Source organism: Tasmannia lanceolata, unplaced genomic scaffold (assembly GCF_043159265.1).
Source record: "Tasmannia lanceolata isolate RefF3 unplaced genomic scaffold, GAP_Taslan_0.1 ptg000007l, whole genome shotgun sequence".
Taxonomy (NCBI): Eukaryota; Viridiplantae; Streptophyta; class Magnoliopsida; order Canellales; family Winteraceae; genus Tasmannia; species Tasmannia lanceolata.
In genome coordinates, this window is record NW_027518684.1 from 11,015,721 (window position 1) to 11,039,135 (window position 23,415).

At 40.5% G+C, this 23,415-nt stretch overlaps 4 protein-coding genes across 6 annotated transcripts; 2 read left to right on the forward strand and 2 right to left on the reverse strand.

Annotated features, from left to right (window-relative positions):
- The first annotated feature begins 1,516 nt into the window (after positions 1-1,516).
- On the forward strand, positions 1,517-7,244 carry LOC143881867 (beta-fructofuranosidase, cell wall isozyme-like). Of its 3 annotated transcripts, XM_077385189.1 has the most exons (8): positions 1,517-1,732; positions 1,954-2,134; positions 2,822-3,287; positions 3,795-4,651; positions 5,451-5,609; positions 5,742-5,980; positions 6,601-6,691; positions 6,893-7,244. In XM_077385189.1, the coding sequence occupies exons 3-8, from the start codon at positions 3,248-3,250 to the stop codon at positions 7,118-7,120; spliced, it is 1,614 nt and encodes a 537-aa protein (XP_077241304.1). In that variant the 5' UTR covers positions 1,517-1,732; positions 1,954-2,134; positions 2,822-3,247; the 3' UTR covers positions 7,121-7,244. The 3 variants fall into 3 exon arrangements, with proteins under 3 accessions (XP_077241304.1, XP_077241302.1, XP_077241303.1); XM_077385187.1 differs by lacking the exon at positions 1,517-1,732 and having other exon boundaries at positions 1,752-2,134; positions 3,279-3,287; XM_077385188.1 differs by lacking the exons at positions 1,517-1,732; positions 2,822-3,287 and having other exon boundaries at positions 1,752-2,134.
- A 3,931-nt stretch (positions 7,245-11,175) lies between these two features.
- Positions 11,176-16,031, reverse strand: LOC143881868 (uncharacterized). The gene is made up of 2 exons (XM_077385190.1): positions 15,583-16,031; positions 11,176-11,807 (listed from the first exon to the last, which is right to left on the reverse strand). The coding sequence occupies exons 1-2, from the start codon at positions 15,671-15,673 to the stop codon at positions 11,491-11,493; spliced, it is 408 nt and encodes a 135-aa protein (XP_077241305.1). The 5' UTR covers positions 15,674-16,031; the 3' UTR covers positions 11,176-11,490.
- A 4,006-nt stretch (positions 16,032-20,037) lies between these two features.
- Positions 20,038-20,953, reverse strand: LOC143880959 (germin-like protein 9-3). The gene has a single exon (XM_077383934.1). It carries the CDS (start codon positions 20,656-20,658, stop codon positions 20,038-20,040), a length of 621 nt encoding a protein of 206 aa, XP_077240049.1. The 5' UTR covers positions 20,659-20,953.
- Positions 20,954-21,391: 438 nt separating this feature from the next.
- Positions 21,392-22,085, forward strand: LOC143880567 (germin-like protein 9-3). The gene has a single exon (XM_077383562.1). It carries the CDS (start codon positions 21,441-21,443, stop codon positions 22,083-22,085), a length of 645 nt encoding a protein of 214 aa, XP_077239677.1. The 5' UTR covers positions 21,392-21,440.
- Positions 22,086-23,415: the final 1,330 nt, after the last annotated feature.

Here is a 23,415-nt window from a genome sequence, read left to right on the forward strand (position 1 = left end):
AAGATCCTAACCCTCCTATCTATACAAGTTTCCATCAGAAACATAGATGCCCAAAACACCCTCCAATCTATACAGGTTTCGATGTGATAATATTTTCTCTTTGGCTGTCCCCCTTTTCTTGTCCCATGAGCTACATGTAAGGGGATAGTTCGGAGCTTACATAAGGTGACTTCGAAGCTACAGAAGGTGCTAGGGAAGCATGGTTGTCTTAGCTTTCTCTCTTTACTATGAGAAAGGCTCTAACATGGTTGCGGAAACTCGTGCACTCTTAGATGGGCTCCGCTGTTGCAAGGCCTTTAATATGAGCAAGTTAATCGTGGAATCAGATAGCAAAGTTCTGATCGATCTCATCGACGGGAAAGGGCAAATCCCTTGGGCAATCCAATATCTCTGGAAGGAGATTCAACTACTTCTTTGCATTTTGTCTCCCACTTGCAAACACCAATTCAGAGAGGGAAACTCAGTTGCAGATGCCCTTGCAAACTTCGGCTGCTCATCAAGATCCAATTTGTTCTATCCCTCCTGGGCCTCCATGCCTCGCCTGGTAAGAGGGGCAGCAAGATGTGATGCACTTGGCCTTCCCAACATCAGAAGCAAGATCAACTAAGGGCACTCTCCCTTATAAGCATTGATTGTTGTCTTTTTCCTATGGCTTTAGCTTGCTATTTTGTCGAGTTAGAGGCTTCCCCTCCTCCTTACTCTCTTTCTAGGGCTACGGCTTCCTGTATTGATGGCTAGGAGGTTTTCCCTCCTCTTGTATGGTCCCAACTTTTTATATATAAATTTGCCGATCCGCCCCGGGGTCGTTATCTTTCCGAGTTAAAAAAAAAAAAAAAAGGTGCTAGGGAAGCATCTCTTGTGGGCACACTACCACCACCATTCCCACCAAAAATTCCATTGGGTCCTCTAGATCTGTTCCCCAACCTTTTGATAAGATGAGAGAGTGAAGAAAAACTTCTCCAGATTAAACTGATCGTCAGCTCAAAATGTTAGGGTAGCCAACATGCGTCCGAAGGGCTATGCGGGTGTGGTTGCAGGTGCTACCAAACTTCTTCACCCAAGAAAAGAATCTGTTCATATACCAACTAATGCAGTCCAAAAAATCCGGACGATCCTCGTTGGGCCGCAGCGGAGACAATAATATAGCACGCTGACGTCTCGCCATGATAGCTCTATGTGATCTTTCGTAGTTGTCAAAGTGTGGTTGTTCATCTAGAATACCGTTCCGGCCAAATCGTCAAGTTGGGCAACTAGTTTCGCTTACCAACAATTCGGGCACTCTGTTGCTATGTGGCTGAAACACGAAGCACTTAGGTCTTAGGTGCACCACCACCTTTGGCTTCTTGGAAATGTTAGAGCTTTGACCAAAATTGGTCGTCTTTCTAGTTGATATACTCTCTGGCTCAAAAATTAATGAAGGAGGAGTTCGATTTGATCTTTCCCAAAGCATCTTGAAATCTTACAAATAAGAAAAAATGGTTATCATCGCATACTAAACTCGAGCCAGTGGGTAACTATTAATTGTGAGGGTGAAGAGGGATCATGAGCATAGTTGCGGTGGGCATCACACGCTAAAGGTTCCTACTTCCTAGCCATCCAGTTTATTGGCAAAATTTTGACTAAGCAAACGATGAAAAAGGTTAGGTTGGCTGTTTGGTACTACAATTTTAAAGGAAACCAGACAAAAAAAGAAAGTAAAACAGATCTGAGTATGGTACGACTCTAATTTGTGGTAAGATGATAACTCTTTCCTAATACAGGAAATCATTTACTAGAAATATCTCCATATGAGCTACATGTTGATCTTTTCCCATCAATTCGTCTCTATCCTTTTGCCATCATTTAGTCTCTATTTAAACCCGGGCAGGCCGGCCTTGTAACAATTTCTTTCTAACCCGTTTCTCTTTTTTTCCTAAACATTTTTATGTTTTCTCCATGATGGCAATGTCAAAGCTTGTATTCCCTGTAATATGGGTATTGTTTCTCTGCTATTGGTTTTCTCTGCTTGGTTGTGAGAATGGTGTGGAAGCTTCACACGTGCTGTACCCACACCTCAAATCTGTTGAAGCTTCGATTGTGGACAAGCGTTACAGAACTGGTTATCACTTCCAACCCCCTAAGAATTGGATTAACGGTATACTCTCTCTCTCTCTCTCTCTCTCTCTCTCTCATGTTCTCCTGAGCTTGATTTTTCCTGTTTTTTGGCCTTTTCCGTGGAATATCTGAGAAGCCTATCCATTAACCCGAAATAGCATAGTAGGCAGGCCGCTAACATGCGCAGACATGTTTGATTTTTACAACTTTTCAAAAAGTATTGTACGGATCACATCATAAGGTGATCCAAACCGTCCATGTGATGGAACACGATGTAAATAGGTTGTTACCCAAAAATCATTGCCATAGGATGATTCTATCCCTCCGATCTATAGCGGTTTCCATAATATGCAGTTCTTCCTATAGATTGGAGGGTTATGATCATCCTCTAGAAATGATTTTTTCGACACAACCTATTTACGTTTTGGTCCATCACATGGACGGTTTGGATCATTCCTATTTGTGGTCCGTACAGTACTTTTTGAAAAATACGGGACTAAATGGGCTTACAACTAGAGATTCTCGGCGCATGGTGCATGTTAGCAATCAGCTTATGGTTCTGCTAAAGTGTTGTTAGGGGAAGCTTTTTACACCCTTGCTCGGCCAGAAGGCGCATTCTAGAAGGGATCCGTGACATGGGATAGATGAATATACTAAGCTAAAGTAATGAAGTATATTCCATTAGGCATGCCACACGTGTACATGATCTATACCGTTTGTTTTGTAGGAGGCATCGCCATTGATGGATGACCTGTCTTATAGCTTGTGAATGTGCTTGGGAGACCCATCCATCTGCATTTCAGAAACCCTTTCAATTTGATGGTTAGGATGATCCGACATGGCAATGTTTACCCTGAATCGTTGTGATGGGTCCCACAAGGCGAACGGTTTGGATTATATCGTAATATAAAAATCGGGGAAGAAAAGGGAAAATACCGTAATCGTAATCGTAAACATAATTTAATTTATAAGGTATATAACAGCTACCAAGAAATTTACATTTATAAGATATTCAGTAGCTAAATGGAAAATAACATTTATCAGCTTTTAATTAAAGTAGGTTTCCCATTATATTTCATAGATTTTTTTCTTTTTTGGGGTTTATCACGGGTTTTAATTTCTCTTTTGTTTCCATGAATGCGAATTCATTCAAATGCAATGCTGGGGCGCAATTGAACCGGTAGATCCAAATGGTAAGTTCCCTGTATCATGTGTAAAATGACCCGTGTATAAGTGCATACATCAATTATTCTGTATATGTGCTCTACTTCGTTGGGTGCATAGTTAGCAAAACTCCATTTTAAAACGTGTTTTATTTGTTTGCTGTTTAAAACTCCGTTTAAAACTTTTACAATGAAATTTTAGCAGAATATGTTTTGAACGTATTAAACATGTTTTTTTGGCCAACTTTCCGACTTTATCCTCACTATATTTTGTAAATGACAAAATTTTAAATGCATTTTGTGATGTTTCGGTTGTGTTTTTTACTAGGGTTTTTTTTTTTTTTTTTGAACCAATACCATATTAAACTCGAATTTTTTCTTCTAATCACTTTGTTATGAGCACATACACTGAAAGGATTGGTGTGTCACTAAAAAAGATCATTGTCCCTTTCTAGTTTCAAATTTCTTTCTAATTTTCATGTCATGTGTCTTATTCAATTTCTTGCAACTATTCCAAAAATTGAATCTTACAACCAGGCCCAATGTACTACAATGGAGTCTACCACTTGTTCTACCAATACAACCCCAAAGGTGCAAGATGGGGCAACATTGTGTGGGCCCACTCCGTATCGATGGACATGATCAATTGGATGCCACTCAAGCCTGCAATCTACCCGTCAAAGCTGTTCGATATCAAGGGCTGTTGGTCTGGGTCCGCCACAATCCTACCTGGCAACCTGCCTGCGATCCTCTATACCGGAATCGACCCAGAGGATCGGCAAGTCCAAAACATTGCATTCCCAAAAAATCTATCGGACCCTTACCTTATTGAATGGGATAAACCTGATTACAATCCGATAATTGAGCCAATTGATGGTATCAATTCTAGTTCATTCAGAGACCCAACAACAGCATGGAGAGGGTCCGATGGGTGGTGGCGGGTTTTGGTAGGGAGCAAGACAAGAAAAAGAGGAGAAGCTATCTTGTATAGAAGTAGAGACTTTAAAAATTGGGTGAAAGCTCCTCATCCATTGCATTCTTCTCAAGGGACTGGTATGTGGGAATGTCCTGATTTCTATCCAGTTTCAACGAAAGGGGAACATGGTTTGAACACTACTTATAATGGGGATGATGTTAAGCATGTTCTGAAGGTCAGCTTGGATGATAAGAAATTTGAGTATTACACAATTGGTCAGTATATGCACGAGATGGACCTATATGTGCCGGACAGGACCTTGGCCGATAATTCGAGTGGGCTTAGATATGACTATGGCAAGTACTATGCTTCTAAGACATTCTTTGATGATGGGAAGAATCGGAGGATCTTGTGGGGGTGGGTGAATGAATCGGACAGTGTGACGGACAGTGAAACCAAAGGATGGGCTGGTGTTCAGGTAAGCAATCAAGACTCAATTATGTTATTTTGCAAGAATTGCGACAACCAATTACTCCAAAAGCTTAAGCTGTTAGAGTTTGTGTTATTTAACCATTTATAATTCAACACTCCCCTTCACGTGTGGCTTGCCACTCTTCTCTTGGTTGGCCAAGGGGTTGTTGAGTTTTGAACCCAAGACCTTCCGTGAAGCAATAGCTCTCATACCATGTGAAACAACCAATTGCTCCAAAAGCTTAAGCTGTTAGACTTGGTGTTCTTTTATCATTTATACTTCAATATGAATATGGGTTTGATTGTCGTCTTACGCAGGCATGGAGTGTTCGATTCGGCTCATCTTAGGAAAAAGGATTTGTAGATTAACTAATATATTTTTAATCAATTCCAATTTTATTTCTTTTATATAATAACATGGTTATAATATGTAATGTATCGAGAATTTTTGTATGTTAAGTAAATATAATGTTTTATTTTCATAAAAAGTGTACTATTTAAAGAGATAAATTAGATACAAAATATAGGATATATAATTGTAAATTTGTTGTAATAGGATTTAGAAAAAAAATTGATACAAGATATCTACAAGTGTCGCAATGAATATTTAAGTTGTGAAATCAGATCCGTGTTGGTTCTTTAGTTATCTTTTATTTTTGGTTCTTAAGTTATCTTTTTTTTTTTTTTTGGGGGGGGGGGGGGGGGTTCTTAAGTTAACTATTTTAAATATTATTAGAAAATCAATTAATCCATTTACATATCACTAGTAGATAGTCCTTTATTGTGATTTTGTACCTTTTTTTCAGACAATTCCAAGGGTAGTGAGGCTCGACAAGAATGGAAAACAACTCGTGCAATGGCCAATAGCTGAAGTCAAAACTCTAAGACGAAAGCCAGTACATTTGCATCACAAAAAGCTTATGAAGGGAGAACTTTTTCATGTTAAAGGAATAATTGCGCCACAGGTCAGTTTATAATGTTTTCAACACACAGATAATCAGTGTATAACCTAGAATTCTATGTGGTTTTTGGTTTTATAGATCTTGGATGTCAAGCTTGTAAATCACTCGTATGGGTGTTGTGCTTCTTTTCTATAGGCTGATGTAGAAGTGGAATTCCGCTTGCCAAGCTTCGATAAAGCTGAGATCTTTGATCCTTCATGGGTTGATCCCCAAATCCTCTGCAGTCAAAAGGGAGTTCAAGTTGAAGGTTCTATTGGACCATTTGGACTGTTTGTTTTGGCTTCGGAGAGCTTAGATGAGTACACAGCTGTCTTCTTTAGGATCTTCAAAGCTAAAGACAAACATGTGGTTCTCATGTGTTCTGATCAAAGCAGGTTTGCCTTCCTCTAAATTTGTCCTCTTGTGTTAGCAAGAGACAGAATAATATAGTGTGTTAGGCTAAGGACTTTTTCTCCATCTAAAGCGACCCAAGAAGTGGAAGATAAGGATATGAAATATTAGCGTCAAACTTGGGTCGGTCCCAACCCGAACCCGATTTAGGCAAGGGTTGAGTTGGCCTTACCTGATTTAATAGGGGGCTGGGTTAGGGTTGAGGGCTTGGACAATCTGACCCGACCTGGACCTGAACCCGATCATGATTTTATTGTGACCCTGACCTGACCCGACCTTGAACCCAATATCCATTTTATCTGTTTTTGCCCAGGGCTACCCAAACCCAAACCTTCCCGATTTGGAGAATCAAGTAACACGGGTTAGGTTAGGGTTGACCCTCCTCAACCCGAGGTTTGAATTGGTTTTGGTTAGGGTTATGTTAGGGTTGGCCTCAAGTGGACCCATCCCGGCTCGAGGTGCACCCCTATGAAATGTACCCTATAGGGTGGATTTTCCATGGGTTTGTGAGTTTATCTCTATGCACCAATATTCAGTGTATATATATGTGTGTGTTGTGTGCACCCAAATACTACTAATGCTTCTGTCTTTGGTACGAAAACAGATCCACATTAAGAACAGAAGTAGATAAAACAACATATGGAGCATTTGTAGATGTCGATCTGAAGCATGGGAAGCTTTCTCTCAGAAGTTTGGTAAGTATGTTAATGTTGTTTTTTCTTATATCAGGCTCCATTTCCTTCCACGTAAATTGGGCGTAAAACAAAATTTACACCCATTTTTCCACTGGGTGTAAAATTTGTTTAACACCCATTTTAGGCCTAAAGAAACAAAGCCAAAATTATGTTTGAAGGATTAGAATTAAGTGATTTTTTTTTTCTTTTTCTACATGGCAGATTGACCGTTCAATCGTGGAGAGTTTCGGCGGTGAAGGAAGAGCATGCATAACAGCCAGGGTGTATCCAACTAAAGCAGTAGGAAGCCAGGCTCGCTTATACGCATTCAACTACGGATCTGAGCCAGTAAGGATTTTGAAGCTGAAAGCTTGGACCATGCTATACGCTCGGACGCTAAATGATCTACGCTCTACGCATACAGAAATTCAATTGGAACAGGGGGAATGAAAACAAGGGCTAGGATTTGTTCTGCTTTTTGTATTTACTTGGGCGTAATAAGTTGTAAGGCATCATTTGAGATGGGTGACTACTGTTACTTTCTTTCATCTATACTTACGGTGTGTTTGGCGTACCGTTTGAATTAGCTTTTAAAACGCCGTTTTGGTTCAAAACGGCATTTTCATGTTTGGTTGGCCAGATCGAAACGACGTTTTAAACGGCAAACAGATGTATTATGTGTTTGGTTGCAAATGCCCCAAAACGGAGTTTTAGTGGTAAAATGACCAAAAAGGGCATTGTTTGGTTGGCCTCAATGTAACTCAACTACTCTCTCATTAGGCCCAATATTAAAAGGTCATTAGGATCTCATTCAAACACTATTAAAATTAATGGCCGGATTGGGGGTTCTTCACCTTCTTAATGGCCGGATTTGACGGACGAGTAGAGGCGTTGAGGTAGTGAGGCGTGAGAAGGTTTGCAACTTTGCAAAGTAGATGAAGAAAGTAAGAAACTAGGATTTCTTTTAATTCTTTTGTCTTTAAAAAATCAAAATTAAGAGATTATATAATGATATCAGCAGCCTCTTGTTTTGAATTAAATATTAACAATTTAACAAATTTGTGTCCTCAAGAATGATATTAACACCCCCACTTTTTTGGTATTTGATGTAATGCATAAAATCGCACGCATATACGTAAAAATGGGTTTTGGTGATGGCAAACACGTAAAAACCCACAGCCCAAAAACTCCGTTCAAAATGGCGTTTTGCAAACGGACCTCCCCCCCCTCCGTTTGCAAAACGTCGTTTTGAGGGTTCAAAACAGTGTTTCAAACGGTGGCTACACACCCAAACACTCCCAAACGGCCGTTTGGCCCCAAAACGGTGTTTCAAACACCAAACGGTGTTTTAAACGGTATGCCAAACAGGCACTTAGTGATGTAAACGTTATTGTTTCTGCATGGGTGGATCCCACTTCATTCGGGAGTACTTTAATATATAAGCACACTACTTTTTTCTCGACAAATTTATCTATTGTAGTTCCTTTCATAATGGGTTTGGAAATCGAAAATTTTGAGCACTCGGATTAGCACTTTTTATAATCACTGAAGACACTTCTCATCCATCGAGGAAGGCACTTTTTTAAGTCATCTAATTGATATTAGGATGTCTCCTTCAATCCACATTATGGGGACCTGAACTTTCAGAATAAGGCTTAAACCAATTGCATCCTGAAGCAACCAAGTAGTACGAAAAACTCTCTCTCTCTCTCTCTCGATCGAGAGAGAGAGAGAGAGAGGTTGCTTGGATCTGAGAGTTGTAATTTTGTTTTTGTTTTTCTTTAAATGGTTGAATTTTATGAAGAGCAGAAAAGGACCCACGACTGAGAAGGTCGAGCAAGCAAAGAGAATACAAAGAAATTCAAAATTGAAACTTAAAGAACAACCACAATCAAAGAGATTAAAAAGTCAGATCTCAAGCGATTGGCGAGACCCTTAAACGAGCAAAGACGATCTGTCTCTCTATTAGGCAACCTCCGAATATGTGGGAAACTGAACCAAGCGGCCTGCCACACTATCAAAGATCTCACATATCATCTATTAGAATCTCCAAGGGTGAGTGTGCCTTCCCATTAACCATATGGCTACGTTGAGGGAGTCCCCGTCCACAATAATGTTACCCAAATCTCTTCTATCCATCAATCTACTAATAATGCTCTGAAGAACAACCCTCACTTCTACCTTGTTAGAGTCTTTGATTCCAATAGGACCTGGGAACACCCATTGTTAAATTTTAAAGTGTATTTTTTGGGTAACTTTATTTTATTTTTATTTTGAGTGTTGTAGTGAGGGCAAATATGTACTTTTGTGTCCATGGGCATGTTGGTCTTTTTGCCTAGCTTGCACATGTGTGAGCCACACATGTTTGCTCCATCTTTTCCCACTACCTACCTATTTCAAATTCAAACCTTTACTTGGAACTCCAAACCCACTACTTCCCTAAGCATTTAAGACACCACTTTCCCATACCTACTACCACTTACCTAAGCTATCTTCTCTTTACTTTTCTTGACTAAGCCAAATTCTCATTTACTTCACTTTTGTAGAGATTCTCCACTACCTAGACCTCCATTGAAGCTCTCTTGTGTGCAAGCTTTCCTCCTGAAGCTTTCTTCTTTTTGTGTTCTTTATCTTGTATGTTTTGTTGTTCTCTCATATATTGAAGCACATCTTTTTTTTTTGGCATTGTTATTCTTCTACTTTGGTTGTTGTTCTTCGGCTAGTGTAAACTTTGGTTTCACTATTTGAGAAGAGGATTTTCCGCTGTTGTGAAATCCGTCTTTCTCTATACCCATACGGCTAGAGCAGAGTTATCACTAAGAAGACCTCCAATGCTAGCCGGACCAGGATTGCCAAAGCTAAAACTATCGAAGCTTAGCTTCAAGCAACAAGGGTCAGGGAGTCCATCTAAAGGCTAGGACCACCTCTCAATCCTCACTTGCACAAATCTCCCTTCAACAACGTGTGATATTTGTAGTTGAATACATTTTGAAGAAAGGGAGAAGGCTCCTAGCCCAAGAAATTGCTAGGTGAGTAGAAGAGTTTACTACCACTTCTTTGGGCCTCCCTCTTAGAGTTAGTCGCCCTAAGAAAAGAGTGGAGGGAAGATTGTCTATGTGGAAGAGAAATCTAAGTATCTCTTGGGGGTAGAATCACTTTAATCAAGGGGGTGTTGGCCAACATCCTAATCAATCACATCTCTCTGTTTAGATGCTCAATTAGTGTGATTAAGAGAATTGAACAAATTCAAAGGAACTTGTGCAGTTAACTTGATTCATTATTTATCATCTTTGGACCGGTGACGTGTATGGTCAGGATTAGCTCGATGTCGAGTACAGGGAAGTGGAGCTCGAAGGATGAGAGGGTGATGGACGTGAGATGGAAGATCGGATCTCTCGGTTTGCCCAGGATGATCACAGCAGTTGCTGTTGCACATATTAGTGCCGGAGCCAAGATACCCATGAAAAATCAGAAAATAGAGGAGAGAGAAAAAGCTCGGAAAACAGAGACTAAGTTTAGTTTCCGGTAGAGAAAAGAAGATGGTGGGACAACATGGGCTTTTAGTTGGAACGAAACTTTCCTCAGACCCCTTGCTAATAGTGTAATAGCAAGGGGTGTGGAAATATCAATTACTTCTGAAAGTAAAAAGTAAGCATGCAATTGATATTTCCACACCCCCAAACCTTTTGCTATTTTTGGGAAACTTTCCTCAGACCCCTACCTGAGCCAAGTTTTGTTCGGTTAGTTGATACTTGATAGTAGGTTGGGGTGGATTTTTTTACTGAAATGGCCAGTAAGAAAATCAATACAATAATAAGCTTCTTTTTACGTGCTATCTCCACCCCACCACAGGTTTTTGTTTCGAGACTGACTGCATGTTGCCTGTGTCAACCACCGTTTGACTGGTTTTTCCACCGTCTTTCTAATGTACGCAAGAATAGGGCTCTGTTCACTTATTTTCTCGCTGCAGGAAAAGAAAAGAAAGGAAAGGAATCTAACCTGGCAGAATGTAAAAGAAAGGAAAAGAAACTCTGACGGAAAACCTGTTTTCTCGTTGTTCACTTGCCCAGATTAAATGTAAAAGAAAGGAAAAGGTAGGAAAATCATTTTCTTATCAAATCGTTAGAAAAATAGTTGAGGAAAAGAAAAAGAAAGCAAAATTTCCACATAATATTTTTGGTTTTCCACATCAGTACATTTACTTTCCGAGAAAGGAAGAGAACAACGGAATTTGTGCTTTCTCGGGAAAAAATTAGCGATTTTCCTTTCATTTCTAGCGTCGAGAAGACAAGTGAACAAAGAATACATAGAAATAATTTGATGTGTGGCCGTATATACTCGTATTTTAAAAATAGTATGTATGGCCCACACCATAGGATGATCCAAACCGTCGGTTTGATGGGCCAAGTGTAAATTAGGTCAGTAATCCAAACCGTTACAACAATTATAACACTCAACGCCTATTTGCAATCTAAGGAATAGTGGTTTAAATGCATAAAGGACACTAAAAACAAAAAGAGATAACACTCGACGCCTATTTTCACATCATAAAACGTTACAACAATGATAACAAGGGCTCTCGTTAAAGAGTAAATGCTCTAGGAAACATAAATTCACACATGGTTTGAGGACTTTAATGAAAAATTTGAGATTCTTTTACAAAAAAAAGTGTAACATGATGCATCCAGTAGCATTTAAATGCACCTTGACGAGAGCCAAGAACCCCAAAATGTATCCATTTCATATCACTCTCTTTGCCATCACCACTTGATAAGATGAGAGAGTGAAGAAAATTTCACCCAATTAAACTGATCTTCACCTCAAAATGTTAGGGACATTGAGGCCAGCATGGTAGCCACAAGTAACGCAAAGGGAACACGGCAATTGGTGGCAGCTGCTTTGTGGTTGTGGTTGTGGTTGTTGGCGGCAGCAGCCCCAGCAGCAGCCCCAACACCAGCTGCTCCGATCAAGGGGATATTTCCAGAGCCTCGATAAGGTGACCTCGAACCTCCAACTGTTCCACCACGTCCTCCACCACCACCACCAAAAGATCCACCACGGGCTCCCCCGCCACCAAATGATCCACCACGTGCTAACTTCATGCTTGTCTCCTGCCTAACTCTTTCCTGCACATATGCTGAAACAGTATGGGATTAGTATTACTATATAACTACTACTACATCAAGGGAAGTCATATATCTGCCCCCTTTTTTAAGTTGGGACAGCCAGCTCCAGTGTATCTATGTGGAGATGGGGGCTGATGTACTTCGCGTGGGAAGGATTCAATGGGCCTGATTGCCATGGGCCTGATTGCCGTGTACACGGCAGCTGGCTGTCCCATGTAAAGAAAAGAGGTGAAATTATCATTTCCCCTTCAAAAAATGCTAAAATGACTGTGGCTATTGTGCCATGTCAGTGCGTAGGATCTGTTGATTCGGCAGGGAACCATAAGTCTGGCCAAATGCCATTGAAAAAACATTGATGGGATGATCTAGGCCCTTGATTCATCAGTAGAAGGAAAGGAAAATCAAACACTATCAAACGGCTTGCTTTTGGAAAATTTGCAGTCAACTAGGACTGCCATGTGAATGGTAAATGACAACCAAACCATGCTTTAAGAGGGCTTTTATCTTTAGTTGGAAGCTTCATTATTTATGGATGAGTTAGTGCTCTTTCTCTACAAGAAAAGAGTGTCTCTCCAAGGTTTTTTTTTTCCCTTGTCTTGCAAGAGATTAGATCAAAGGTTATTTGGGTTTCTTCTATGGTGTTAACCGGGTTGTGAAGACATTGTGAAGAGATAATTGGGTTTTTGGTTAAGTTGCAAGAAGAGTGTTGGTAATTTTTTTTCACTATTGTTAGAGAGGTGTTTTTTCAGTATTGTTAGAGACGTAAGGGTTTTCATCCTTGTTAATGAATTTTTACTTGGCGGATTGCCCATTGATGTAGGCCGAGTGCCGAACCAAGTAAATATTTTGAGTCTCTTGATTTCTTGTTGTCTTTCTATATTTCACAACGAACTTGATTTGTTGCACACACACTCGTTTGAGTCAATTCCGTGACTTATCTGTGGCTATTTGTTATTGTCTGTGTAGAGAAAATCCGCTTTGCAAATCCAATCCTATGGCTCACAAATTAACGGAAAGGTAAAAATAAACAAGCCACAAGATGAGCATCAAGATTTTACGTGGTTCGGCCAAGATGCCAACATCCACAGGCGAAAACACGATCTTCCACTATGAGGAAACAATATACAAGGATTACAATTGATTAATCCAAACCCACAAACCTGCAAAACTTTGCTTGCCCTCTCAACCAAGATTGTACCTGAGAGTAACTCCGGAGAACCCCAAGAAATTCCCAAGAGGAAAACCCGAGAAGAAGCTATCTTCTCTTTGCCCTCCACCTTGACTTGTTTCCTAGCCATTTGAAGATTATTCGTTGATGTATTCATCGTTCTGCTATCACCTTGAAACCACCATTGGCCTTCCAAAGTATCAGCTACACACCATTGAATCATCCTGGTTCTGTTTCCTCTCAATTCGATCAACATGACCAATGCACATGTGTAGCTATCAACTCGTTAACTCACCCAGCCAACCCTGGAGGGGGATCTCGATCCATCCTCCCCAACACATGTACTACCACATTCTCACCATCGTTTGCAACCTAGAAATCCAATTGTGTGCACCAACTGCAAAATAAACACTACGCGTACACGTTCTACCATTCCGTTTCCAACTAGCTATTGAGATCTTAGGAACATTAGCCATCGTGTCCCCTGCTAGGCAATATAATCAGATACACTCGGTATCCATCATCTTCTATGACTTCCCATTTTCCCCTTCAACGCCTTACCAAGATCCGTTTGAACAAGGATGTCCTTTGCCCTTGAACAAGAATTTCTCGGATAATCTTTTCATCACCAATGCTCTAACCATGAGATCCAACCATGACACCCATGATCGCTCCAACTATGATACAACGATGATCGTTACCACTTGTTGAGAAAATCCGCAAGGCAAATCCGATCCTATTGTGCACAAATTAACGAAAAAGAAAAAATAAACACAAGCCAAAAGATAAACACCGAGATTTTACGTGGTTTGGCCTAGATGCCTACATCCATGGGCGAGAATACAATTTTCCACTATGAGAAAACAAAATATAAGGATTACAATGGGATCAAATGCGGAACCCTTTCCTTGCTTTTTTTTTTTTTTTGACTGGTAAAATATCATTAAAGGGATGGAGACCGAGATGGTCCTCCCAAAAGAAGTACGGAAGAGAAGAACAATACAATAGGAACATAAGAGAAAATACAAATAGAAAAGAATCCATTATGGAGGCAAGAAGTCAAACATCTCTAGATCCGATCTTACAACCCCGTCTCGTGTTAGTTTATCGGCTTCGCTATTAGTGGATCTTCTAACATGGTTAAAGATGATGGAAGATCCATCAGTCCGATCCTGAATCTCGTCAAAGAGGCGCGCAAATCTCCTTAGAGGCACAACCGTCCCTCTAAGCCAGCGAATCGCATTCACAGAGTCTCCCTCTAGAATCGTGGAGTTCATTAAGGATCGGTCTAGAATTTTTATGCCTTGATAAATTGTTCTAACTTCTGCTTCACTTGCATCTGAGTGTCGTATAGGACCTGAGAACGCCCAGATGACTCTACCACAAGAGTCCCCCAAAAGACCTCCATTACCTGGAGGGCCAGGGTTGTCTACACTAGAGCCATCAAAATCAAGTTTGACCAAACCTTCCGGAGGACTCTTCCACATTTGGTTAATCTTGCCTACACCCTTTCCTTGCTTCTCACCCAAAACCGTTCCAAAGAGAACCCAGAGAAGAAAACCTCCCTCTCATTTGCCTCCTCTTTGCTGCCTACAGACACTGTGCCAAGAGAAAACCATCTCTTGAATGTTTTATACGTTAGGTTTTACTAAAATCTAAAAACATACTTGTTTCTAATCTTGCTTCCCACTGTAACTGTGGGAAACAAGGCAACCTTCCCAACCATTTGCTCAATGGCGGAGCCAGGATTTATACATAAGGGGGGCAGTCTTAATCATAAAAGGGGGCAAGCTTCAAATTTTAAAGGGAGCTAGGCCCAATTGAGTTGGGCCTATTAAGGAAATTGCCCAACTCACCAGGAGCCCCTTATGCTACATGTGGCTCCGCCCCTGCTTTGAGTAGTTTCTGGTAACCGGATTTCTAGTAGCGGCACCGGATTCCTGCTGCGGTAGCCAAAGGAAATTGCAATATCAAACAATCCTGACCATTGGATTAGTGGCCTTCAGTCAGAATGACTGAAATGACCAAAATCTGAGAAGGGTCTCACATTTCAACTTTGCAACTAGTCCCACCCACCGACCCACGCCTACCCATCTCTCACTTTCTGCTTTCTATTATCCATCCTTTATTTTTTAAAGTCCAACAGAGAAATGAGTGGTTCTTGGCATTATCAAATGAAAAAGATGACAGAAATATCAAGATCGATTTTCATGAAATATGGTATAAATTTCGAAGATGAAAGAAAAAAGCTGATGTGGGTTTTAATGAGGTGGAATAAAAATGGTTGAATGTTAAGCAAAACAGATGAAAATGATATTCTTGAGATGGGGCTTTCTTTTGGTGCATAGAAATAACTGAAAAACAGAGTTATTGTTGATGGGTTTCATGGAAATAACTAAGTAATGATTCTTCTTCTTATTTCTTTTCCCAATGTTCTAAGCTATCAGAAGAAAAAGGGTTTCACAGATTTACAGAGCAGATGCCTATGTTTCTCCATACCCATTTCATGTTAGATCTTTAATCTTTCTTTCCTGTCTATCTATCTATCTTTCTATCCTTGCTTGATAAGTATAAGGAGTTTTGCGGGATAAAAAAGAGGAGAAAAGAAAAAGAAATACCTGAAACCATGGCGTTATCTATGAGAGATTCATAGAGATGGAAGTAGAAAAAGAATACAACAAGGAGAGCCGCTAATTTCTTGATCTCCATATCTTTCTCAGACTTAGAACAGAGATGCAACGTAAAAACAACCGAAAGGAGGTATTAATAATTGAAGTCGGTTTCTAATCTGAGCCCTTCGCTTCACAAAAAGGTAAAGGTTTAGGGCCTTCACAAAAAGGTTAAGGTTTAGGGGAGTGATATCCCCCACCCCCGCTCGACCCCCTAACAGAAATCGTTAACTTTTACGCTTTTCGAGTTAACGGTTGCTTCTTCACCCCTCCAATAAAGTTAACGATTACCCGATGCGCATGGTTTCCGGGGGTAATTGCGCGCATCCGCAGGGAAATAATCCTACGCCCGAAGGGAGTGGGGACACCCTTCGTTGAAAAAAAAATAAAAAAATAAAAAAAGAAGGCAAAATCTCAAACGTGGCAGGAGTCCAAGAGAAAGAGAAAAGCCACACCAAAAACTTTGTGCGGAGAATGTGTCGATCACTTTGGTTAATATACGGGCAGATTATTATTTTGCCAAGTGTTAAGTTGTATAAAAGAACTATTAATACATGCGTAATTACGAACTACTAAAACCTCCTAAAATAAAAACTTATCTACAAAAATCACGCCAAAATTTCTTAATTACCAATCAGGCCATAAATAGCTTTTGATTTTGCCCTTTTACCCATTTTATCCTCATATCACCCTTGCAAATCCCCAAAATCTCGCCATCCATTAATCATTTGAACTCTCTCCATCCGTCAATCGGTCTGCCTCTTAACCCATTGGTCTCTCTCACACTCGCACCACACCTCGTATAGATGTCCTCGTTTTTTTGGTAACTCTCTCTCTCTCTCTCTGCTAGATGGCTGTGCACAGACCCCCATTAATTTGGTGATCCAAACCATTCATTTGTTGCTCTGTGACATGGATAGGATGTGCCCAGAAAATCCCCTCCATGAGATGATCATAACCCTCCATTCCCCATTTTAAACCTAAACAAATCCGAGGGTTAGGATCATCCTGCGGAGGAGATTTTTTGGGCACTTCCTCTCCACTTCAGGGACCGACAAATGAATAACTTGAATCACCATAATAATGTGGGCCCACTGTATTTTTGGGTTGCACGTGCATGCACAACCTTCCACCTTGAAATTTCTCAAGTGAGAGAGAGAGAGAGAGAGAGAGAGAGTTAAAATGATACTTATTGATGGAGGGACAGATGACAGAGACACAGAGAGAGATGAAACGATCAATGGATGGAGAGATTTTAGGGATTTGTAAGGGTGAAATAAGAGGGTAAAATGGGTAAAAGGCAAAATTAAAAGAATGGGGCGATTGGTAATTAAATTTTTTTTCTTCGGGGGAATCGTGTAGATACCTTTTTAACCTGGGGGTTTCTAGCAGTTTTCCTTTAATTAAGTCTCCAGTTTAGTTTCAACACTTAGCATCGGGTACATATAGTTCAAAAGTTTACTTATCCCCTCACCTTCTCATGCTCTAAAATTTTCTATTTTAGAAGAAGGTAAAAAAGAAGAATGGGGAAAAAAAATGTATAGTGAAACATGGGGTCGACCTTAAATTTTTCCGACTTGCCATGTCAATGCAAATTTAGCGATTCCGCCTCATCTTTCGTTAAGTCGACCCCATCTTTAACAAGTCAAACCCATCTTTTATGAAGTCAACCCAAATTTATCAATTCCACCCCGTCTTTCATTAGGGGTGCAACTCGGGTTGGGTTGTGGCAAAAAAAGGGAAGAGGAGGAAGAGGAAGAAGAAGAAGGAAAAAAGAATTGACCCCATAATATTGGCAAAATAGAGGAAGAAGAAAGAAAAAAGAAGCAGCGGTGTCTGAAAGAATGAAAAACATTGGAAAGAATGAAATAAAAAAGAGGAAGAAGAAGAAGAAGAAGAAGGGAGATTTGGGGTTGTGTCGGTGAGATTTCATGTTGACTAGGTGAGACGGAAAAAAGAAGAATCGACATTGGAAAAAATAAAAAATACCGGAAAGAATGGAAAAAAGAGAACGAAGAAGAAGGGAGATTTGGGCAGTGTTGGTGAGATTTCATGTCGACTTGGTGCAATTTCTTCCATTTCTTTCGATTCGTTTTCTTCTTCATATTCTTCTTGCCCTTCCTTTTTCTTCTTCTGCCTCCTCTTCCACTTCTTCCTCCAAATTTAGAGTTTCATGTCGCCGGGTAGGGGTGTAAATGGATATTCGGAAATTCGATTACCGTCCGCATCTGAATCCGTTTAAAGTGAATATTATCCGAATCCGTTTCAAGCGGATATTATTCGAATCCGTTTATGAGATATCCGGCTCTTAGCGGATGCGAATCTGGTACATGATATATCCGATCCGTTTAACATCCGAATCCGAGAAGTAAATCCTTTTTATTTATTATTAATAATATCATTAATATTTATTTTTAGTAATGACACACTATCTTTTGTTTCTATAAGAAAAGTGAATATTCTTTTTAGAAAAATAAAAATAAAAGCAAAAATAGCCCAAACCCATTCCATCATATACGAAAAAAAAGGAAAAACCCAAAGACCACTACCAACACTATCATCCATCCACATCGCCTCTCTCTCTCTCTCTGCCTTTGTTTTAAAAGGAAGAAGATGATCTCATATATTTTAGGGTTTGAGAGTTAATTTTGTGAAGAGAATGTAGAGGTCTAGTTTTAGGGTTTGGAAAATTCATTCGAGTAAGTAGGAGAAAAAAGATAAAGTGCTGCAATAAAATCTTCGAATTTACCGGATATACGGATACGGATAATATCCGAATTCGAACAATATCCGACGGATACGAATTCGTTAATAGATATTAAATATCCGTCAAATCCGAATCCGAATTCGGATAGTGTATACTGTAATCGAATTCAGATATAGCCATATCCACTCCGAATTCGATCCGTTTACACCCCTATAGCCGGGAGTGAATGTTGGAGATGAAAAGCCATAAAAAAATTAGTGAAGAAGAAAATAGGTTATTTTATTCTTTTTATTGTATAGCATTGGGCGGACATGAAATCGAAACAAAAGTTAGTCACGTGTCATTTCAGTAACACATCACAACCTTCGAGGAACTTTTCCTGGCTTTTAATTGTTTATTACCAAATTTATCCTTAATTTTAGGTAAAGTTATTTTAGTTAGACGAGCCAAAATAGCAATACACAAAATTTTAAAATCTTTCCCGTCTCTTACATGTTTTTTTTTTTTCTATGAAAAATATGTTTAGTATGTATAACATATACTAAAATGTTTCTTTTCTTTGTCATTCGTTTTCTTTTCACGGAAAATGTTTATTATATAACCTTTTCGTGGAAAATTTGCTAGAATTTTTTCAGTAATGAATCTTTTACACGTATATATATGCATAGCATGGTAGGGACTAGGGTCCATCATTTTAGAACACATGCTTTGATAAGGTGAGGCCCATCATTTTACAGATATGCATAGCATGGGTGGGGCCTATCATTTTAAACCATGTTTGATGGGGTGTGTCCATCAACTTTGCTCAAACTCATGCATCATGTGAGGTCCACCATTTTACTTCATGCCTTGATGTAGTGGGTCCGATAATCGCCGCTCAAGTTCATACATAGGATGAGGCCCACCATTTTAGTACACCTCATGTTTTGACGTAGGGTCCCATGATCTCCACCCAAGTCCATTCATAGGGTGGGGCCCACCATTTTCCACCTCATGTTTTGATGGGGTGGGGCCAGCGATCTGCACCAAACTTATGAATAGGGAGTCCGCCTAGTATGAAAACCCTCAAGGACAGACACTAGGGATTAGTCTATTTTTTTCTTGAATCTTTTAATCCAAAGTAAAATTCATCTATAAGTAATGGTAAAATTGGCAAAGAAATTTTTTAAAGTTATTTTAGGCATTCGACGATAGCATAAGTCGGATGGGGATTGCTAGCGTCCATCACAAAAGGCATTTCGCGGCCGGTCTGTCGCATGTCAGACCAGCCACCTCGTGAAGGAAAAGACCTAGCAAATCCCTTATTGGATACCTTCAGTAGTTCTCCCTAATAAGAACACTTATTTTTTCGCTTGAGTAATGTGGTTTCTTTGTAAGCAAATATAGAACTTTTAAAAGGTATACAAAGATGCCCAAAAACCAATAATTCGTTGATAAATCCAATAAAGACATGGATATTTTTTAAATGGAGAAGAATTTTATTAAAGGGAAAAAAGAAACACGGGAAATCCCCGACGATCGATGCAATACTAAGAACAAATCACAAGATCCCTCCAAGAAAATGCATCAAGGGGGAAGACAATATACTATAAAAACCAAGAGAATTGGGTGCTATTATTCATTGAAATGAATTAAAAAACTACTTCAAAAGAACTTATTGATGACTTAGTATAACATAAAAGGATTCAAGTCTAGGCCTATGGTGCAAGACCAGCCTTGATCTTCTGAATAGTGGCAATATCAGTTTTGAAAGACTTGGCCAGAATTCCATTGTCGATGCTGGTATTAAAGACGGCGAGGGGGACGGAGACAGTTCCAGCACTAGCACTACCAAAGGCAGAGACAGCCACAGAGCTCTCTTTAGCATCACTACTATATTGATAGTGTACAAGTCCCTTGGGGAACACAAACATGTCTCCAGCTTGAAGGGTCTGAGTGTAGAGCTTGTTAGTAGTGTCCACAAATCCCACTTCGAGAGTACCGCGGAGAAGGAACAGAAGCTCGGCTGAGCGTGGGTGGGTATGTGGGGGATTTACAGTGCCTATAGGGAATAGAAGTATGGCGTAAGAGACGCTTTGGCCGTTTAGGGCGGGGAATTGTGCCATGGTTGCTTTGATGACTTGGAAGGTGTCTGGTTCATAGGCATTGAGTGACTTGGCAAATGGGGTGTAGGTGAAGAAGCTACCGTCCACACTGATAACACCCTCCGGCAGGATGAAGTCTGAAATAATGTCTGGGTCACCGGCATTGGCTATGTGGGAAGTGGATAGGACAATTAGTAGAAAGAAGAAGGCATGTTTGAGAGAGTTGAAGGCCATGGTTGATAACTTTTGATGTATCCTAAGAGGAGTTCTTTATTTGTGTTGGGAAACAGTTCTGGCTGCCAAATATTTATAGGGTTGAGAAATTGGGAGGGTTGAGCTTTGTTTCTTATGGGCCAAATTGATGATATGGTGAGTAGATGGATTTTGACATTTACAAGGCAATTTTTGTGTTTCTTCCATTTGGGTCCATGTGAATGTATAATTAAACAAGATATCTGTTGTCCATGTACTATTTCATAACTATCTTTTCTGTCTCTACTCTTGTTCTACCAACTTTCAAAAGGTAAGAAACTAGTATATTCCAAGAGCCTGCTTTGTCCTCCTAAGCTCTAACGAAACCAGAAACAAGATAAGGAACTTCGTAATTCCCATCTGCCTCTTGAGCTCTCTTTCGCCGGCATGCCTTTGTAAATACTTCTTGGGATTTACTAGGGACCATCAGAGAAGGCATTTCGCGGGCCGGCTGTCGCATGAGAGAGCAGCCACCTCAGATGAATTACATGAATAAGACAAAATCTGTTGAAAACTCATTCCCCTTGCTTTTCTCTCACCTGTTAGCATCCTCCCTAGGAATTCTCAATCCGCACCTTTCCTTGTTTCTAATATCCTCCTATTAAAACATGAAAACAAATACTTCGTGGTTTCCAACACCGGCCTCTCATACCCCTCGATCGTATATAAAATATCATTGCTCACTACCATATCACACAATCAACCCAACCCAATATCATTTTCTTCAAATCACATCCTAAAACATCAAATTCAAGTTATCAACCATGACTTTCGACATTATTACCAAACATGCCTTCTTCTTCCTACTATCCACCTTAGCCATCATCTCTCCCATCGTCCAAGCCGGCGATCCAGACATTATCTCCGACTTCGTCCTCCCACCAAACGCCACCGAGGTCAACGGAACCTTCTTCACCTACACCACCCTCCGTTCAATAGTTAGCAATCCTCAACCCGCCACATCTCTCACTGTCATCAAAACCACCATGGCCGAATTCCCAGCCCTAAATGGCCAAAGTGTCTCTTACGCCGTCCTCCTCTACCCTCCGGGTGACGTTAACCCCCCTCACACTCACCCCCGCTCCGCCGAGCTCCTCTTCCTCCTCGGTGGGGGTCTTGAGGTTGGGTTTGTTGACACAACTAACAAACTCTACACTCAAACACTCAAAGCTGGTGACATGTTTGTTTTCCCTAAGGGCCTTTCACACTACCAATACAACCCAGATTCTAATAACTCTGCAGTTGCTGTCTCTGCTTTTGGTAGTGCAAGTGCTGGGACTGTATCGATTCCTATGGCTGTATTTGCTACTGGCATTGATGACGGAATTCTAGCAGAATCTTTCAAGACTGATGTTGCTACTGTTCAAAAGATCAAGGCTGGGCTAACACCACCACCCCCCAAGCCTTAGAATTGTTTCACTAATCAATAATGGAGCGGAAGAGGAATGATTGGATCGATAGTATTATGTTATCAATTGTAGAATAAAGAAGAACCGGATTTATATGTCTTATGTTAGTGTTGTCTTCGATCCTTACAAAAGATCAAGCATTTATAATATGGTGCTCTTTTTAATATGGAATTATGGATAAAGTGGTTATACGCTCTCAAACAAACAGTAAAGGTTGGGGTTCACCATTTTAGAACTCATGTTTTGATGGAGTGGGGCTCACCATCTCCACCCAAATGCAATTAGGATGGGGCCCACTATTTTACACCTCATGTTTTGATGGGATTGCGCCCACCAGGGGCGCAGCCAGGAATTTACACTTGCCATGGGGGGACACTAAACTACCTAAGCATGTATGTACTTCCATGCACCTTTAAAAGGATTTTGCAGGTCAATTGGGGGGGGGGGGGGGGGGGGGGGAATATGTTTTGATGGGTAGGGCTACCGTTTTGCTTATCATGTTTGGATGGGGTAGTGAGGCCCACCATTTTACACCTCATGTTTTGATGGGGAGGGTACATTATTTTGCAAAGAGGCATTATATGTGTGTAAAATGGTGGCCTCAACCCATCAAAATGGGTGTAAAATGTTGGATTAATTCCATCCACCAACATTTGTGTAAAATGGAGGGTCGGATAGTCCCGATCCGATTCCACCATGTGAGGAGATCAGCAAATGGAGAGGCGTATATGTTAGCTTGGTCGGGTGTGTCTGATCTGCTTTAGAGATTTTTTTTTATTTCTTCCCCCAAGTCCAGTTCTTAATTATGTCCGTGCTCTTCCTGCCTTTTTCTCTCTTCCCATCTTTTTCTCTCATACTCTTGGTCGCCTCGACTTGCACAAGGCTCCCGCCATTGCGGGATCTGGGGAGGGGAGGGCTAGATGTATGCAGCCTTATCCCTGCTTTGCAGAGAGGCTGTTCCGTGACTCGAACCTGTGACCACCAGGTCACAACGGAGCAGCTTTACCATTGCACCAAGGCTCTCACCAGTTGCATGTTTTAATAATATCCCACCATTAAAAGAAGGGAAACGATATTTACGCCCCTTTTGATCACTAGGGACAACTAGCGCCAATGTACAAGGCAATCAAACCCGCTGGATTTTTCTGACATCAAGTACATTAGCCCCCACATTGGCTCTGGGTGTCCCTAGTGATAAAAGAGGCATAAATATCACTGCCCTAAAACAAACATGATTATAAAATTGTGAGTTCCAACATATGCATGAGTTTGAGTGGAGATGATGATGGTGTATGAAGATATCCACCAAAACGCGAGGCATAAAATGGTG

Excerpts from the sequence above, each read along its gene's own strand:
- LOC143880567 (XM_077383562.1), top strand. The coding sequence starts at position 21,441 with ATGACTTTCGACATTATTACCAAACATGCCTTCTTCTTCCTACTATCC.
- LOC143881868 (XM_077385190.1), bottom strand. The coding sequence starts at position 15,673 with ATGGAGATCAAGAAATTAGCGGCTCTCCTTGTTGTATTCTTTTTCTAC. Across the intron at positions 11,808-15,582 it reads AGATAACGCCATGGTTTCAG|CATATGTGCAGGAAAGAGTT; the intron begins GTATTTCTTTTT and ends ATACTGTTTCAG.
- LOC143881867 (XM_077385187.1), top strand. The coding sequence starts at position 1,936 with ATGATGGCAATGTCAAAGCTTGTATTCCCTGTAATATGGGTATTGTTT. Across the intron at positions 5,610-5,741 it reads AAGGAATAATTGCGCCACAG|GCTGATGTAGAAGTGGAATT; the intron begins GTCAGTTTATAA and ends TCTTTTCTATAG. Across the intron at positions 5,981-6,600 it reads ATGTGTTCTGATCAAAGCAG|ATCCACATTAAGAACAGAAG; the intron begins GTTTGCCTTCCT and ends GTACGAAAACAG.
- LOC143880959 (XM_077383934.1), bottom strand. The coding sequence starts at position 20,658 with ATGGCCTTCAACTCTCTCAAACATGCCTTCTTCTTTCTACTAATTGTC.